Source organism: Schistocerca piceifrons, chromosome 5, assembly GCF_021461385.2.
Source record: "Schistocerca piceifrons isolate TAMUIC-IGC-003096 chromosome 5, iqSchPice1.1, whole genome shotgun sequence".
In the NCBI taxonomy this organism is placed as follows: Eukaryota; Metazoa; Arthropoda; class Insecta; order Orthoptera; family Acrididae; genus Schistocerca; species Schistocerca piceifrons.
Genome location: NC_060142.1, coordinates 102298191 through 102318391, shown reverse-complemented (window position 1 = coordinate 102318391; position 20201 = coordinate 102298191). Strand labels below are relative to the sequence as shown.

Sequence of the window (20201 nt, the reverse complement as noted above, 5' to 3'; positions counted from 1 at the left end):
GATACCACTCTGCATAAAGTTGGCCTCATCTGTGAATAGGATGGATGACACGAATCTCGGAATCGTGGTTTCCTGGTGAAGAGGCCAGTGACAAAACTGGTCCCAGCGTGGAAAGTCTGTCTGTATTGAGCCTTGCACATACTGTAAGTGATAAGAACGTTCCACACGGTCATCTGGCTTACCCTGTACTGGCGGGCCAACTGCCTGGTACTGACACGGTGGTCGCCTGCCACAGTGTTAATCACATTTTCCACCAAGTCTGGTGTCTAAACATTTCGGGAATGTCGTTCATGTTTTCCCATTTGCTGAAGCGACCGTGTCCTAGAAAAACGGCGAAACACTGTTGCAAACATTGAATGCTGTGGTTGTTGTTGGCGGGGACAGGTCTCCTGATACAAACATGCTACTCGCCGCCCATTGCCATTTTCCTTTCCGTAAGTAAACACCATCTCGGCAAGCTCTCGATCCGAATACGGAAGGAACCATTGTGTACAATGCTGTATCACATCCAATTCAAGGTGACCCAGCAAGAAAAGTGAATCAGACACAACGTTAGTAATTACTATGGCAGAAGATGGCGCTATGGCATGGCGTATGAGGTCCGTACTACCCTGTAGGAGGAAACTATGCATGCTGTAACTGTAGCTGTGTGGTGAAGCGCGTGTTAGATCTAAGTCTCTGTAACAATGTATGACTGAAAAATTGATCTCTGTCATGGAAAGCATGCATTTGCGGACACCATTAGATCTTTTTTGTTCTGTATCCTCTCATTGATCAATCCACAGAGTTTGTACGTGGTGGAAAAAAATCACTCTTTATACACTGTCAGATAAAAGATATCCGGATACCCCTAATAAATCCACAATTAACCACTAAATGTCACAAGATGCGCTACCCACCATTTAAAACGTGGTGTGGAATATTGTGTTGTCAGTAGGGAAGTCGTAATAGAAGTATGGGTCGCTCAGGAGAGTCAGTGTCTCCTGGTCTTTGAATATCGTCTGAGAAAGAGATCTATCAGGGACATTTCCGTCCTAAAGCCACCCAAGCCCATTGATTGTGAAATCACTGTGAAACGCAAACGAAAACGAACAATCACAGCAAAACCAACGCCCGGCATACCTCACGTACTCGAAAACAGTGACCGCTCAACAGTCCGGACGGTGATTCTACAAAATCGTACGAAACCAGTGGGAGAAATCTACTCGTGAATTCCAAACTGCCACCAGTAGTCCAACTAGCACAGTGGCTGTGCTTATGGGGTTAAGAACAGCAGGGTGCAACGGTCGAGAAATTTCACATAAGAAACACATTTCTTTAGTCAAGCAGCACCTGAGATGGTATAAAGAGTGACGCAGCTGGAGGGTGGATTACTGGAAACGTGTGACCTGGACTGATGAATTACTCTACGTATACCTGGTTATAGTTCGATGGAAGGATTTGGATCTGACGACTGTCTAGAGATAATTACCTACCATCGTGTGCAATGCCAACCCAGGGGGTCATATTACGTACGGTATGGGAGTGTTTTTCTACTTTAGGCACTGATCTCCATCTTGGACTTAAGAAAACGCTAAATACGGAAGAGTATGAACACATTTTAGAGCAATGTGCCATCCCCACAGTATAGCAACACTTAGGAGGCGATTGTTGTTTGCGTCAGCATGATAAGCCACTCTGTCACGAAGGAACATCTGTGTGGCTATGGCTTGTCGGCAATAACATTACTGAGAAGGACTGGCCCTCCCAGAGACCCAACCACAATCGAATGGAACACCTTTGGATGAGTTAGAACTTCGATCTAGCTGCAGTTTCCAGCGTCCAACATCACTACTTTCTCTGGTCTTCGGCTCTTGAGGCAGAATATGTTGCAATTCCTCCATAGACTCTCTGTCGACTTATTAGATTTTTTCCGTAGCGGAATTGAAGCCGTCTAAAAGGCGAAGAGTGGACCCATCCCGTATTAATGTTCGCTAACAGGTGTCTGGATACTTTTGAACACTCAGCGTAACCACAATCATAAGATGCGCTGCGTACCAACTGGATGGAGGGAAGACGCAACGAAAGAGTCATTAGTGAGAAATTGTTTGGAGGCCTACCCCACCCCAACTGAGTTAGGCCCTGGTAAGTGTGTAGTGGCACACAGAGATATTACTGGTATACCGAGTTAGAAAAGCTTGTATAGGTACCATCGTTTCTCGAGTGCTTTTGATGAATATTTTGATTTAGCAGCACTGCATTTATCCGAATATTTTGTGATATGATGATAATTTTTTATTCCTTATGAGTCTGGAACATTAAGATAAGATTGTAAGTGGAAATTATCTATACAGCGGGATTCAGTACATGTACCAGATATGTTTAGCCGTACTTGATATTTCATTTGATGATGGTTTCCTGTGAATAAATAAAGTATTTTACAACACAGACCAGTCTTTGTATAAGATATTTGTAAGCCTGATCTGACAAGTTGTGGATTTTTACATTTTCTTAAATACTGTATTCTGATGGTACCCTAATTTAGTTGTCTGGATGAAGCTATGCGTCTGTCCTTTTATGTACACAAATGATTATGCAAGTGGTGGTCTCAGGATCTATATAACTTGAGTAAATCATGTGAAAGGCGTTTTGTTTGCTCTACGACTGAGCCAGTGTGGGTAAACAGTGAGGACAAATATGAACATGATGTGAAATTAAGATTCCATCAGGGTCATATACTGACTGTGTATAATGTACGTGGTGAATACAAGGTCAATTCATATGTCACAATACATAATTTCCCTCCTTTTTCCTTGCTGTTTCCAACCCTTGATCTATCCCATGCGTGTGTGAGTGTACTTCTTTTGCAATCAGTGTACTTGACTTTGATCTTGAGATTAGGTTTAGTGGTTGCCAGTGTGTGAATGAATAACACCATGTCCAATAGTACTGACCGTTACGTTGCATAACTGCCAGTGTGTGAAAAAATAAGACCATGTCCATATTGGTTATGTAGATGTATTTTGGTGCTATCAGGAGAATTGCAGCTAATTTGTTGTTTGAAGTGAATTAAAGTGAGCACTGTTGGCCGATCAACGATGAAGCATCCACCTTTCTCCACTCATGCGACAATAGGATTTATGGCACTAGCATTCAAACCTCTGATTTATGGCACTAGCATTCAAACCTCTTTGCACAGGAGCTAATACTAACATTGTGAGGCGGCACCTTGGACTACATATGTGCTGATCTTATCATTAATTGGTAACTACATAGATTTGTGTGTTATGTGCCCACAATAGTTTAGCGGCAGTGAAAGTGCAATAATTTGGTCGACGGCCTCCAAGTACTGAGAGTTATTGGGAAAATTTCATGTCGACTTTTCTCTGTTTCAGAATGCTGCCACCCTCAACCACTCCTAATTTATGACACTGTATTTGCCTGGCGAAGTGGTGTTGTGTCGCCTAAGTACCAAGGTTAATTGTGCTTAAGGCTATATTTAAATGCATTAAGCAATATGAAGCACGATCACAAATTTTACTAAATGTTTTTAATATCACTTTTCTTCTACTCGTTGCGTTGTATTACAACAGCTTAAATTTAATTTTATGTTTCGTGCTACAAGCAAGTACCACATTTGATGATGATCTTATCTGTGATGCATATTCATCAATCCATGTTACATGTCAAAACTTAGACCATAGCAGTTAATCTGTATGACTTGTGAGTGCCCATGTGTTGCCAGCACTCGAGGACAAACTAGAAGGCAATGAGTCTCTCATATCCTCTTACCCCACATTGGCTGCGCTATTTACTCCGTCTGCCTCTGCGGTTAGTGGCCACCGTTATTCAGTTTGTGGGCGATTTCGCCAACATCAATTAAAATTGAGCACATCTTAAAATATTGCTGTCTTTGTAAGTAATTTTGTTTCTTACTAAGAAGAGCAAGTACACTCTTGAGAAATTTTTATCTTTAGTTGACCTTCTCGGATTCTGCTGATTGCTGCTAGATGCATATTACTATAAAATAAGTTCGAGAACTGCGGGCTGCACCAATGTTTGATCTGGGCTGCAGTATAGTGATCGCTTATATAATGCCTATGTATCACTCTAAGTTTGGGAGGAGACTAATGGGTACTTATTTTACAGGGTGTGAGAGCCCACATTGCGTTTGTCACTTGTATATGTGCAAAGGAGCTGAGGGACAAAAGAAGTTTAACCACAAGTGTAGTAGTAACACAAGAGTTTTACTTAGAGGCAACTGTTAGTATAGAACTTGGACATGGATGTGAGTGTAATAATACTGTTTCATTCTTTCTTACTGCCTGTAAGTTTGATGGCGAACGTATCCTTTTCGAAGGTATTAAAAAGGTGTAGAGATTGGTAATAAAAGATATGACATATTGACTTGCATAATTTACAGATGACACTTTCTATTTTCTACACTGGTAAAGTGGAAGCAAGTTGTGAAGTAACTGACGTGATGTATCTTACATGTTTTGAGTGTTTTCTATCTGTTTCTCCTCAAAGTGATGCAAGTGTGATCTGATATAAGCTATGTAATGAATGAAATTTTCAGTTCACCAATTTCTGGTTTTCAGCTGTATAATGAATGTTTCCATGTACTAGAGTTAATATGATGGTGCATTGATAGTGTTTCTGCCTTTATGGTAGACCTGCCCTGGTGACTCGTATACTGCTATTTCTGCATACTGTCTTTGGCCATGTATCTGTTCATTCCTTTTTGTTTCGTCTGTTCCCAAGAATATTTTGTTTTGTTTTCCTATTTTTAATTACAGCTGGTCAGAGCTTTCAACATCTTTTTATGTGTTACTTTAGTTATGTGCTGAAATTGTGGGCAGAAACATGTTGTATCTTCTCACATTGTTTGTGTTATGTTAGATATAGTTCCTGCAGCTGTGGGTATTTCATCTTTTACTGTATTGTCCTTGTTTATAGGTAATGAGGATGAGTATGTCCTACAAGGGTGCTTAGGATGTGCGATTATGTTAATAACCTTATTTGTGAAATTTGTTTTATGTGAATTCTGTACACTGAGTGTAAGCTGAACAAAATATCAGGCACACGATTTGGTACAGGGCAAATGATATTTCATATTGTACTAACATTACATTCTTTCTCAGATATAGTGAAGGAGAAGCACTCATTTTAAGTGTAAGAGTATGGGGTGTGGGAACATAATAACATGATTTTCAGACATATGTTGAGTGATGGAGCTTTTCCCAATGCAGAACATGTACCACTGTGTGATACTTAATTGTTCATCAGACTTCTTCACTAGATGAAGCTGATTTACTTACATATGAATTTCTATCTATGTATATCTTGCAATTTTTTCTCATCAGCTTAAGATTTATAGAACTGAAAAGCTTAAAGCCTGTATCAAGTGATACAACATTCTGTGTGTGCATTCAGCAGAAATCGATTTACTGGGTGCAGAATATGCATCAACAACAGTGTAGAGTAGTGATGTAATCAGAGAAATAGGTTTGTGATATAAAGTTTGTATGTGACCCAAAGTTTGGTCTTCTGAAGGGTGGTCAGTCATGAAGGAAGTATCTTGTTCAGAACTGGTCAATCGGTTGAATTAAAAACAATGAGGACGAAATTGTACTGTGAAATCAGGAGATCACATAAGATGTTAAGTATGTTGTATGTATGTTAATGTAACCAATACACATAAACTGAATTCTGCTGAAGTGTTTGTTTCGCTTATGTAAGACATTTATCATCAAAACACACACACACACACACACACACACACACATACGAGGTGCAACAATAAAGTAATGAATTTTATTTTCTTTGCAAAATAAGGTCACCCTGCAGGCTTGCATAGGCACAATATCTTTGACCTTGGTCTACAACCTGCTTCTAGTCCAAGCAGCACATCGATGCAACTGCTCAGTCGTGAGTTGTGCTTGTAATAAGTTAACAAGTGTTTGTGTCTCTCATCATGGAACTGGGACTCCATAATATTGCGCAAAGGAATGCCATTTCTTTTTCCGTTAAATTGGGTGAAAACTCGACGACAACTTACAGTAAGCTACAGAAGGCTTCTGGAGAGGAGGTTATATCAAGAGCTCAAGTTTTTCATTGGCATAAAAGTTTAGTGAAGGCAGAATGAATGTTGCAGATGAAGACCACAATGGATGGCCATCAATTTCACAGATGGATATCAACTTGGACAGAGTGCGTGAACTCGTAGAATCTGATCGAAGACTATCAGTGAAAATGATTGCAGAAGAACTGAACATCAATTGATAAATGGTTCGTCTAATAATGACTGAAGAACTTGGTATGAGAAAGATTTGTGCAAAAACGGTCCCCAAAAATCTCACACCACAACAGCGAGAAAAGGATAAATATGGCAGCCGATCTGTTAGAGCAAACGGAAATCAATCCAGCCATGTTATCACTGGTGATGAAAGTTGTTTTCTGTTTTTTTCAGTACGATCTAGAGGCGAAACGCCAGAATTCGCAATTGTGCTCAAAAGGGATCACCCAGACCAAAAAAAGCTCACATGTCCAAGTCAAAAGTGAAATTCATGCATGTGTGCTTCTTTGATTCCAAGGAAATTGTTCATAAAAACAAACAGTTAACCAATATTACTACAAAGGAATTGTAGAAAGATTCAATAAAAGAGTTCTACGTGTCCATGCCAACATAGCTGATAACTGGATTCTGCATCACGATAATGCGCCATCCCATACTGCTCTGTCAGTACAGCAATTTTTAACCTCAAAACTAATATCATTACTACCATAGCCACTTTATTCACCAGATATCGCTCCTTCGACTTTTTCTATTTCCAATGGTCAAAACGGCGGTCAAGGGACACCATTTTCAAACAACATGTCCTAAAGGCTGTGACGGGGGCTTGGAGGGTATTACAGAAAATTAAAAAATGTCACCATCAATGGCAGAAGCGCTGGAGAAAGTGTGTGTAATCAGAAGCGAACCACTTTGAAGGAGACAACACGAAACTTGACCAAAACGGTAAGCAATATTTTTTTCACAACGTTCTCATTACTTTAATGTCGCACCATAAGCCAGAACGACATCCACCACTGCAACCATATAACCATAGCCATGACTGTTTGTCATGTCTGCCACCGAGGATCCTCATCAAGGACAATAAAGTTCTGTTCTGCCTGCAATACTGCCATCTGACAACATCACAATACCACAGCCACAGATCCAGTTCTTCAAGGAACACCCTCCGAAGCCCCTTCCATGTGTCACTGACTGTGCAGAATGTCTGTAAATCATGTGATGAACGTAATAATTTCCTCTCATTCGATAACAAACTACTACCCAACAGTTAACAGATTAGATGATCGTGTGTGTAAGTAACACATTGAGGAAGAAAAATACAGAAATTTCTGCTATCCGTTGGATCAGTTTCTAGGAACAGTATTTGTGTTCTCTACAAGACGAGAAACTATAATTGCTATTGTATTTATGTACCCTTTCACAATCTCAGGACTGTAACTTGTATTATACACAAGTTTCTTCTTTTTGTGTGACCATGGGATCAATGGATGTATTTCAATAACTTTCTCCATATCTGTTTTGAATAAAAATTAATCCATATAAAAATCTATACAACTTACACAATTTTTGATCATTTATAGGAGTGTGTTCAGTGTTTACGCAAAAAATTATCTGTGGGGAAGAGGCCATGTCATTTTACTCTGTATAGCATATTGTTTTTAATAAATCAAATAGCTGTTCGAAATAACACTGGGCAATTCATATGAATTCATAATTGATTATTTGGATATTAGACAACCAATCCATTACTGGATACAATAGACGATCGCTAGCTATTGTGTTATTTGTATACAGGGAAGGTTAGTCAATGAATTGGGAATGTCTTATGCTGGCCACACGGCGAGGAACGCTCCAAAACTGGTCTAACTCCAGGAGAAACGTAATGAATGTAGTTCGTTAAAAGGTTAACTTCCAGATGAATCGTTCTTCCACCACTTAGGATCTGCAAGAGTGTTACAGGGATGTTCTATACCAGATGGTCGATTACTTATGGTGCTACAGTCGTTGTCAAGTCTCGTTAAGGCATGTCTGCTAGGATATACTTCGAAGGTAGTCAATACATTCCGATTAAAGACCAGGTAGTTTGTATGTCAGACCTATTGAATGAGGAGCATTGTGGTTATGCATTCTTATTTTGTCAAGCTTTCCGTTTGCTGTTCAGGTTCTGATCATACTCTTCGATTCCAAACAGTTACTGTGGACGACTGGTGTGGTGACTGGCTTTAAGGTTATTTTCTGAGGGTCAGTCTCAAGTTGCGAGCTGCATGAATCATGGAGAGCCTGCAGCATACATTTTACAGATTGTCACAATATTTATGTGCAGTATTTTCAGTTCTTACCTTCACTTGTACTCGGACTTATCTTCCACTGCTAAGACAGGTAGACAACTGTCGATGTAAGTGCAACAATATCAGTTGTTCACTTTTAGTTTAAACGTTTCAGAGCTCTCTGATGTACATGGAAAATTTCTTTCTTTAATGCTTTCATAAATGTTGGGCCAGTATGCTGCATGTTCACTTACCAGAAGTGAAAGCCTAATGTATCATGTGCTATTGCTTTTGAAATCTTTAATAACCAAAAATTTAATTAAAGTCTCTAAGATTTATCTACATTACCGAATCACTTATGAAAGCTATGTCCAAAATACTATTGCATACTTGCTTTTATATTCAATCGCCAATCTGAAGTTAATTCTAACATGAACCTGTCACTGATTTCTGTATCCAGCAATGAACATTACTCTGTCTGAAGCAAAACTGGAATCAGCAGAAACTTTTTCAAAACGCCAAACGGTAGGTACCTTTCCTTTTCTTTGTATGTTTCACAGTTTAGAAGGCGGGTTTTGAGATTGCTTATCAGGTTATGTTGCAGTGATTGTTATTTATAATTGTATTTTCGGTTTGGTGTGGATAGTTGTTAGGCAATCGGTTGTATCATGTTGCTCATTAGGCATTCACCAAATCAGATTATGAAATTTATAGAACTGTCTTAGATCTTAAATTTTACTGCATTATTCGTTTAATACCCATTTGTTTTCCTTGTGCAACACTTTTTAGTCTTCAATACGTTTTAGAAATGTGGTCAGATGGTGATCGAAAATGTTTTCGCGCCAAAAGCTGCTGTCGGAAGAGACATATTTTGTAGACATTTTTCTGACGATCTGCTTCATCAGTCAGGCCACATAAAAAAGTTTAGGCCGTTTACAAGCCCAGTAGAGTTTTCGGACAACTGTCACCTACGTCTGATCTTTTTCACAGTGCACTGCAAGTGGGAACACAAGGCTGAAAGAGAACGATGCTATGTCATTAACCAGTAACCGAGCAATAGAAAAACTTTCGCATCTTTTACTGCAAATCAACACATAATAACTCCTTCAACGTAACAGCATAACGTTCAGAAGGGATATCTGTTTTAACAAACAAAAAAAAAAACAGAAAAATAATAGAATTAAATCTTCGGGTATAGCCGACGCGTAATGAGCAAGTGTGGAACGGAATATTGGATACAAGACAACACAACTAGAGGAGGAAAATAAGAGTGCATTATTCGCACACAGGAAAATGTAAACGCAAAATACTATTGCCTGAAGGTGGCGTGTTCATCATATCTCACACATTGTTCGCCACAGGAGAAAACATAAAATCAAAGAGAAACCTCTAATCAAATGTATTGTTCTCATTTGGTTTGTGTATTTACACACTATTATGTTGTACAGACATTCGACTGGAACGCCTCGATTTCCAACAATTAGCAAAATAAAAACGCTCTGACGCCTACTCTTAACCATAACTTCCAACACTGCATGAGACAGCATTCTTACCTAGTAAATGCCGCACTGTTTCAGGACTCAACAGAGGTAACAAAGGAACATGACAAGGTCACTCCAACCAGATCCTTGCCATGTTAATTAACGAAGCATTAAGTGTACTGAAACCCACCATAATAAAACATTTCGAGGCAAAGTATGAAGGTAATAAACGATTCAAATAGAAGTAAGTATGACTATTAGATGAAGGACTCGAGCTAGGTTCCCAGGGGTCGTGAGCATGAGTGTGTGCCACACTTTCGTACTTGATTTCGTGCCATGACAGGAGTGAAACCATCAGTCGTGGGGCGTGGACAGTTTACACGGAGTGGAGTGTCAACGAAAGCGCGATTCAGTTGATCGCGCGAAGCCGGCCATGAACGAGGTCCTTATCGAGAGTTGTGCTTTGGTGAGTTCGGTTTTTGCTATCGTTTTGGCACAGAGAATGAATCGGTTGGTGGAACCTCAAGAAAAACGGAAGAAAACACGGTAGTGGGTCAGGAACTGGATACGTCAAAGAACATCGAGGGCACATAATTTGGTTAACATGGAACTAAGAAACCATTACAATGAAGATTTCAAAAACGTATTACGAATGTATCAGGTGCAGTTTGACTACCTTTTGGAACGCGTTTCACCTCTGATTTCAAAATCAGATACTAATATGGGATAAGCAGAAAAAGTAATAATTAAACTTAAAGTAACTTTACGCTATTTAGCCACAGGGGACTCATTTAGAAGTCTGGAATACTTATTTCGTGTTCCAAAGAACGCAATTAGTAAATTTATACCTGAAATCTGCAAAGCGGTCCACAAGGCACTTACGGAATACATAGAGGTAATTACAATAACATATAGTATACAAGTTTTTCGTTTATTATTTTATTTGAATTTTCAACTTAGTAATGTACGAGTATTCTAGGTCTATGTATTTAAGGAATAGAAGGAAACAATAATACGGTAATGGATGATCAGCATAATTATATTGATCATTAAAAATGTTACCAGCATATAAAGAAAGCAATCGTTTGAGTAATAAAATTAGATCGACCTATAAATTTGTAAATAAATAGTTATCTGAGAAATCAGCACTCATATATGATTCTCTCTCACTTGGTAGTGTTGATTGGTTGGAGGGAGTTGGTGATGGGCACATCGCATTTGTTATTTGTGACGTAATTGACTCTTGAAGCCTCATGGCAATTGGAGGCCTAATACTGCGTAGCATTGACGCAACATACTTTCCGAAATAGTCGTAGGAGTCCCCTTGGTTCATTACAGCAGCACGATTTGAAATAGCTTGTAATTTCTCAATCGCACATGAAAAAAACCGATTTGGGAGTCGTGCATAACTTTTTCGCCAATTTTTGATGATGAAGGCTGCGATGGAGTTGAAGGCACTTTTCGTTTTGGTACTGCCCTGGGTGTCTCAGTTTCTGCTGGAATCTGTGATGTGCTTGGCATGGTCTCGTTGAGATCGTCAACAGCAGTTAAATCTACAGATAGGAATTGTGGCTTCTCCAGTTGTGATTGTTCATTTGTGTTTATTGGTGACAGCTGCAATCATAACATAAATTTTGTTTCAGGGCCGGCAACTTCAGGTGAAGGGAAAAATATAGAGTATGGGTTTAGAGAACGATGGAACTTTCCAGGCTGTGCAGGAGCTCTGGACGGAAAACACATTGTCATTCGTGCCCCTCCCGCTACTGGATTTGATTATTACAATTACAAAAGTAGCTTCAGTATTGTATTGCTAGCTTTACCTGATTCCGATTATTGTTTCCTGTTTGTTGATGTAGAAGCTAAAGGAAGAAATTCTGATGTGGTATATTTCAAAACAGGTCATTGTGCAACGATTTGGAGACAAATTCCCTTGCAATGCCGAGTGATTTTGTTGTTGTAGGGGATGATGCGTTTCCGCTAGACTTATCAGATGAAATCTTACAGCCGGCGTAACACGTCTCGACAGGAAATAATCTACAACTATCGAGTTTCAATGGCTCGAAGAGTTGTAGAAAATACTTTCGGCATACTTGTGAGTACATTTAGAGTATTTGAAAAACCAATATATTTAAAAATACAGCCGGTCGACAAAGTAGTACTAGAATGCTGCTCGTTGCACAACTGGCTGCGGAAAACGAATCCCGCCTACATCTCACTAGGCTTAATTGACTTCGAGGATGATAACCATCGTATTTTCCCCGGATCGTGGCGTCAAGAGGAAATTACTGGCCTACAGAACCTTCCGCAAACTGCTAACATACATCCACATCGACAGACACAACAAATTCGAGATAAGTACTGTGATTACTTTAATAATGGTGCTGTGCCCTGGCAAAATGTACTACTCGGCGACGTTCCAAATACAGAACCTTAGAGCACATCAGTGTTAGTATTGTGCTCAGTTATTTTGTACATGGTTGTCTTCAATTAGTAAGTGTCACAAAGTAAATGCATTGCTAGATATATTTTATCATATGAATGTATTGTCACAGTGCTAGATACTGTTTTATTAAAAGAAGCTGGTACAGTTCCTATGATATACCTACTATTTTGTATAATTATAAAAATTGTTGTAATAATGTAAATGTAAGGAACAATTTTGAAATGTATAAAACTTCAAATATGGAAACCAATTTTTATTTCACTTACCAGATTTGATAGTGTGGGTCGTTGCTGAATGAAAGGGCGAATGAAAGAATTCATCTTGTCAAACCAGAAGATTTTTGATTTGTAAACCTCGTCCGTGCCAGCTCCAGACCGTTCGCTTTCGATTATTTTCTTCAGTTCCTGACAATACGAACTCCCAAAGTTTTTAAATTTCGCAATTAATTCTTTCAGTCCGAATCCTGGAATTTGGAGCGCATCACTAATTCTTTTGGCAGCAGCCATTCTTGCATCTCGGTCTCTGTATTCTTCTCTGCTTACATCATACAAGACCTGCTCAGTAGCGTAAAGTTCCAGAAATTCTAAAGTTTCACTGTCTTGCAACTTGATCACACGACCTTTAATGGCACTAGTTGCCATCTTGTTGTTCGTAGCACTAGATGTTGTAATCTGAAACAGCCACAGACGAGCCAAACTCACGTCTGAAAATCAAACACGTTTGATATGAAGCGTGAGCCCTCGCGCCTGCCCGTGACGTCACACTCAAACTTCTGTCTCCTAGTTCACACGAGTAGTGTTCCACGACAGCATGTCTCACGCTAGCATGTCACGCCCCGTGGAAACGCGGCTTAACTCGGAAGAAGACACCCCACTTGACCGAGTCATAGATTGTGCTCATTCGTCTTACTGCACACAGTTTAGGTAGTATCTTTGGCCAAACAGGAAAGCCAGAGAAAGTGCGAAAAATAAGTGACTAGCTCCCTCTCTCTGCTCACACATGCAAACAATACATGTGACTTGTATTAAAATAGATACAAAACCTGAAACGTCTCGTGAATTTCTGATTTTACACTGTTACGACTCAGCCTCATACAACATGAACAATTCAATATGTTTTTTCTTTAAAGGAAAGACAGTCTGGTTTCAACTTGGCTGCATTTTGGCAGAAATAAATTAATAGACACATGTTTATGGCATTTAAAATAGATAAATAATTTTATTGTATTTTTGGGGGATGGGGAGAACAATATTTACAAGTTATTCACCGTAAGTTAAAAATTGGTAATTCCAAGAAAAGCAAGGGATTTTAGTTTACATGACAAAATTTCACGTTCGTCAGGGTTTCAGTTATAGAATCTGGACATGACAGTTACTAATTATTATATTTCACATTTACATTAATCCTTGCATCAAATATTTTGAATCTTTGCGAAAAAGGAATTTGTGTAAATTTTTTATGTGTTTGACAACATTTCATAGAAACTACATTTACAAAAACTTGCTTATACTTCTACAGATCTATGTGTTACATAAAAAAACTGAGTTTGGTTCTGACTTACACGTGCACAACAGTATCAGATACTTCTTAATTCACCTTAAAGACAGCAATTTGCATTGAAACTTGAAAGGATGATGATGACAATATGGGTTCAACATGGATACATTTTAGTAAAGCTGTCTACACCCTGTCTATTGTCGTCATTTACAATCCTAACCTATGGCCCGTTTGGAAAACTCTCAGTTAATAATATACAAAATAAATATTTATGCTTATGGTACACGAAAATATATACATTATGTTGTACCTCTTGTTTATTTACATGTAAAATAATGTTAAAACTTACATTTCGTACTTATAAATATGTTGACACATGACCAGTACAAGTAACTAAATTGCTATGTACAACTTGAGTCACTGTAGAACGGTAACACTGCTCACGCTTTCAAACTTGGGCTCTAAGCTGGAAGCGTCAGAGGTTACATACAATGGCTAGCTACAAATCTGATCAACTTGTCAAAATGTAGATGCAGCACCAACCTGTCAAATATTGTTCACGTTTTTATTTTAATTTTACTCTAGGCTACTGACCAGTCCTTGTTCTAACTATAAAATATTTACTGAAGTAGTTGAAGGTGAGATATAGAAAGCAAAGGCATAAGGTTGGGTGAAACCAGTAGTACAAAGCACGTCGTTATCTATGTTTGATGTTCAAGATGTTGTTATATATACGCTGAAGAAAGAAAGAAACAATGGGCGCAATGCAAGCCACTTGGTTGTACAAAAATTTCTGCTTTCCTGAGTCAGAAAAATTTTGCTAAGCCTATGCTTAACTTACTAATGGAGTTCAACATTGATAGTGTTACAATATTCACTGTATATATTGAGCTTCCTGTGAAAACAGAATTTATTCTTACAGACTGTTACACTGTTAGGGGAGTTAGGTTGGGAAACGCCAGAATACATCTATAAGAAGATGGGAGAAATTCTGACGATACATTCTATTCATTGTCTTTCATAAGTGTACTGTACGCCATAACATTGTGGGACATCAAACTACCATGTTTTGACAGGTAAGGAATGGGTACAGTTAAATTTACTCGGACCGCTCTAATGCTGCATAGACAACACACATAGATCATCTTATAAAGTACCATGCAGTTAATGACAACATAACTACGAGAATCAGTCAAAATTTTAAGAGTATGTAGAAGCTCTATCTGATATTGCATTGCTGTAAAATAGTTCAAAATTCTGTAGCCGCTAAGTTTAATTTATTCTACAGAAATTTCAACCGGGGGAAGAATGTGACGCCGGCCGAGGTGGCTGAGCGGTTCTAGGCGCTACAGTCTGGAAGTCTGGAACCGCGCGATCGCTAGGGTCGCAGGTTCGAATCCTACCTCGGGCATGGAGGTGTGTCATGTCCTTAGGTTAGTTACGTTTAAGTAGTTCTATGTCCTAGGGGACTGATGACCTCAGAAGTTAAGTCCCATAGTGCTCAGAACCATTTGCACCAGGAAAGTGACACTGGAAAGAAATCAGGAAAAAGTTATAACTCGTGTGGTACAGAATAAGAGTCATAAGAACAATGATGAGAATCTGCACACAGAAATTAAGATGCAGAATGTAAAGATGGTGAAAGTGATTGGGGAAACCAAAATATAAATTATAAAAAAATGGTTTAAATGGCTCTGAGCACTATGGGAATTAATATCTATGGTCATCAGTCCCCTAGAACTTAGAACTACTTGAACCTAACTAACCTAAGGACATCACACAACACCCAGTCATCAGGAGGCAGAGAAAACCCCTGACCCCGCCGGGAATCGAACCCGGGAATCCGGGCGCGGGAAGCGAAAACGTTACCGCACGAGCACGAGCTGCGGACAATTGCAAAAGTAAAACCGAACAGTGAATAAGAAGCATAAATTACTTACACAGAATGCCCGATAGTTAAATTCCCAAAAACGAAATATATGTGTTAACAAAGATGATGATGATTGTTTGAACTATGATGGAACGTTAGAAGCCATATTGACAATACCAATAAGTAGCAGTAGTATAACAGCATACAGAGTCTAATACGAGTTCAAGAGGGGAAAAAGTGAATTGGGTAGCACATATAAGTTTAGTGTGGCTTCACAGTATGCTGGAGTCCTTTAATGTCAGTTTCTGACAAAATATTTTAGGCCTGGTCTTAAGGGAAACCTGTGTCCTGTCACTCACTTCGAAACAGTATAATCTAATGCCACGGCTTAGTTCCTCAAATGTGACTGGTTGTCGACATTTGGAGATTTAACATAAAATTATATTTTAACTAAAGTTCAGTCTTGATCACAACACTTATGTCTCAATAACATAGGTGATCGGTTTCGGTTATTTTTACATAACCATCTTCAGACTTGTGAATTAATTTTAGAAAATACTAGAAACCAATCTTTAAATTAAATGAAAGTGTCTAATGACGCCAAAATTTTTAACAAGATAAAATAAAATTAATTATACCCATGGCTTCCTTGGAGGATTGTAGGCGGAGCTCTCCTCAGCTGCTAAGAAGTCAACTGATGGTTATGAGTGCTGAACATTAGCTTAAATATGCAGAGGCTCCGCCTACTTCCTGTCACACTGCTTCACAACTGCCAATCAGCGATCATAATATGACACTGTCGTCAAAGTATAAAAATACGAAGTACGGTAGTAACATAAGCATTCAATAATCATGCCGAGGGGACAGTAGAGCAGAATATACAAGTTCTTCATTATGCAAATAAAGGCTTACTTATGAATATCTTAGAAGAAATCCAGATATATGCTCATTTGAAAACCAAATCATCAATGCTGCTCAATGAACAATTAGATTTTCGAGAAAAAATATTTTTACGACCTTTTTGATGAAATTTTATTGTGAAGATGCACCTACTCTTTTGTTTTATAATATAAGGTTAGTTATACCCATGGAAAAAGCTATGTACGAAAAATATGCTATGCAACATATAAAATTTTTGTTAAATTGAAACTGATTATTATAAAAACTATTAGATCGTTGAGTTCTAAATATTTAATCAGTTGTCTCATCAGTTATTCAGACATAGATAATGCGGAACGTACTCTTGGCTGCTACCCTACTGCTATAAAGAATGTTGCTATGAAAACTACAGTTAAAGTAAGACGATTCTGCAACATCCAACATAGATGCAATTGTGATGTAGCCGACGCGGTATAATCGATATATACCACAACTCCAAGGACTTTCACATCTTTGATGTAACTGACACTATAATAGTATTAAGATTGCCCATAGAGGGCACAGCTATTACACATGGTAGTTTACCGTTTTTATCTAAAATATAAATAAGTTTTACACATAGTAACTATCTGTTAATCAGACATTTTAAATGAACCAAATTTATGTTACTAGGGTATTTCGTATTTTGGTACTTCGACGATAGCGTCAAATTATGAACGCTGATTGGCAGTTGTGAAGTAGTGTGACAGGAAGTAGGCGGAGCCACTGCATATTTAAGGTCGTGCTCAGCACTCATAACCATCAGTTGACTTCGTAGCAGCTGAGGAGAGCTCCGCTTACCATCCTCCAAGGAAGCCATGGGTATAATTAATTTTAATTTATCTTGTTAAAAATTTTTTCGTCATTACACACTTTCATTTTATTTAACGATTGGTTTCTAGTACTTTTTTAAAATTAATTCACAGGTCTGAAGATGGTTATGTAAAAATAACCGAAACGGGTCACCAATGTTATTGAGACATAAGTGTTGTGATCAAGACTGAACTTTATTTAAAATACAATAATCTATTGATCACTGTACACCAAAAATGTTTACCAAAATTAACATAAAATTCTAGAATGAAATTTTCACTCTACAGTGGAGTGTGCGCTGATATGAAACTTCCTGGCAGATTAAAACTGTGTGCCGGACCGAGACACGAACTGGGGACCTTTGCCTTTCGCGGGCAAGTGCTCTACCGATGGAACTACCCGAGCACGACTCACGCCCCGTCCCCACAGCTTTACTTCTGCCAGTACCTCGTCTCCTAGCTTCCAAACTATACAGAAGCTCTCCTGCGAACCTTGCAGAACTAGCACTCCTGAAAGAAGAAACATCCCCCAGGCTGTGGCTAAGCCATGTCTCCGCAATATCCTTTCTTTCACGAGTGCTAGTTCTGCAAGGTTCGCAGGAGAGCTTCTTTAAAGTTTGGAAGGTAGGAGACGAGGTACTGGCAGAAGTGAAGCTGTGGGGACGGGGCATGAGTCGTGTTCGGGTAGCTCAGTCGGTAGAGCACTTGCCCGCGAAAGGCAAAGGTCACGAGTTCGAGTCTCGGTGCGGGACACAGTTTCAATCTGCCAGGATGTTTCTTAACATAAAATGTTCACTGATAAGTGTCAAAAGCAGTAGTGTCACTCTTACATCGAAAGCATTTGTACTTGTGTTTGAAAACTGTTAATAATTACAGTCACATTGTTTTTATGATAGAAAAGATCAGTCTTTTGACGTTCTTGTGGAAATCGCTGAACTGTCAACCACACAAACATCCCCGACTGCGGACTGTCCCCACGCGATGCGGCGCGCGGGTGCTTGGACGAGCGAGCCGCGGCTCGCCTCAGAGGGCGTGCTCGGCGCAGGTGGCCCTGCTGGTGGGAGCGTACTGGCTGTCCGAGGAGTCGGCGGCGGCGAGCGCGAGCCCGGCCGCCCCGCGCCATCATACGCACGTCGACTGCGTCAGCGAGGCGGGCGGCGGCTTGCGCTTGCTGAGCAGCAGCGCGGGGCAGAACAGCTGCGAGAAGGAGGTGCGGAACTGCCGGCTCATGGCGCAGTACAGCACGAAGTTGACGGCGCCGTTGGTGAGCGCCAGCATGTCCATCACCTCGCTGAACAGCTTGTAGCAGCCGAGGAAGAAGCAGGGCCGCAGCAGCACGCTCAGCAGCCCGAGCACGCCGCTGGGCACCTCGGTGGCCAGGAACAGCAGCAGCACGGCCACCAGCATGCGCGTGGTGCGGTGCGCGCGCCGCGACCGGCCCGTCAGCGCCGCGTGCTGCCGGCCGTTGCGCAGCAGCGTGCGCACCAGCCACGCGATCAGCAGAGACAGCGCCGCGCACGGGATCAGCCGCAGCACCACCTGCGGCAGAGAATGGCGCCGGCGTCAGCTGCTGAGCCCCACCACCGAGGTGGTCTACCGACACGTGTCCGGCGTTCTGTATTTAAGTCGGCGAAAGAAGATCCCCGACAGTTACACTGTGTGATAAAAAGTATCCGGACATCGCTAACAACATACGTTTTTCCTATTACGTCCATTCTTGCGATGTGCGTAATGTAAGACCTTCAGTACACACAGCATCAGATTATTTGACTTGTCGCTCTAGCGAAGGAGGCGAGTGTCAGCAATATCTCTCGAGGTCTTATCGTGGCGTGTTTGTCTTCTGCCGTTAGATCAGACTATAGAAATGCCACTTGCACGCCTAGAGTAGCAGATTGACAGTGACCAACTTTAAACAGAACTTGATTAACGTTCACACACATTTATTAAAATAACAACAAGCATAAAAATTACTTAACTTGGTTCTGGATGCTATTAACAATTGACAATCTGAAGTCCCTTTGGTATTTGTACGTTAATCTTATTCTCACATATATCTCTGATCCTTGACAGAAGTGTCTATATAGTTATCTTCATGGCGATGTCCAGGAATATGATAATCTTATTAGTCGCAGACTGAAACTTGACTATAGACTGGTACAGACAAATGTAGAACTCGTACAGACTGGTACAGACTAATGCAGACTGGTACAGATTGGTGCAGACAAATGCAGACTAACTAATCGGAGGTCTGTACACTCGTTATAATACCTCGCCCTATCATGTATCACTGAGCAAGTGTGATCCGTGAGGAAAAAAGGTTCTATGTAAGCAGCAATCTCACTGGCTGCGTTACATATCAATACGCGGATCGGCGGAAGCAGAATTTGGTCCGTCTCTGTGGCAGCGCCATCTCATAGTGTGGAGACGGACAAGCGCTGCCCCTGCGCTGTTCTGCTTACCGAGGCGTGCTCTAGTGGGAAAGTTGTCTACACGCTGACTACGTGGAACTATGTACACAACAATTCTGCGCCACCTACTGTCACGTACTCCATATCAGTGACCTCAATAGTCATTACACATCGTGAGACAGAACAATGGGCCGCTGTGCGAAACTCACGGTCAGGTGATTTGGTGTCACTTCTGTCAAACGTCTCTACGCGAGGTTTCCACATCCCTAGGCCCATTGATTCCGATATGACGGTAAACTGGTACCGTAAAGGGACACATACAGCACAAAAGTGTACAAGCCGACCTTGTCTGTTGACTGACAGAGTTCTAATCAAATAACCCTGAGCGCTATGGAACCTAGTCCCCTAGAAATTAGAACTACTTAAACGTAACCAACCTAAGAACAT

At 40.2% G+C, this 20201-nt stretch overlaps 1 protein-coding gene across 1 annotated transcript in view; it reads right to left on the bottom strand.

Annotated features, from left to right (window-relative positions):
* Positions 1-18468: 18468 nt before the first annotated feature.
* Positions 18469-20201, bottom strand: part of LOC124798764 (G-protein coupled receptor dmsr-1-like) — an 87236-nt gene continuing 85503 nt past the window's right edge. The window contains exon 4 of the mRNA XM_047262293.1: positions 18469-18885. Coding sequence (XP_047118249.1) covers positions 18469-18885 — 417 coding nt within the window. The remainder of the gene's footprint in view (positions 18886-20201) is intronic.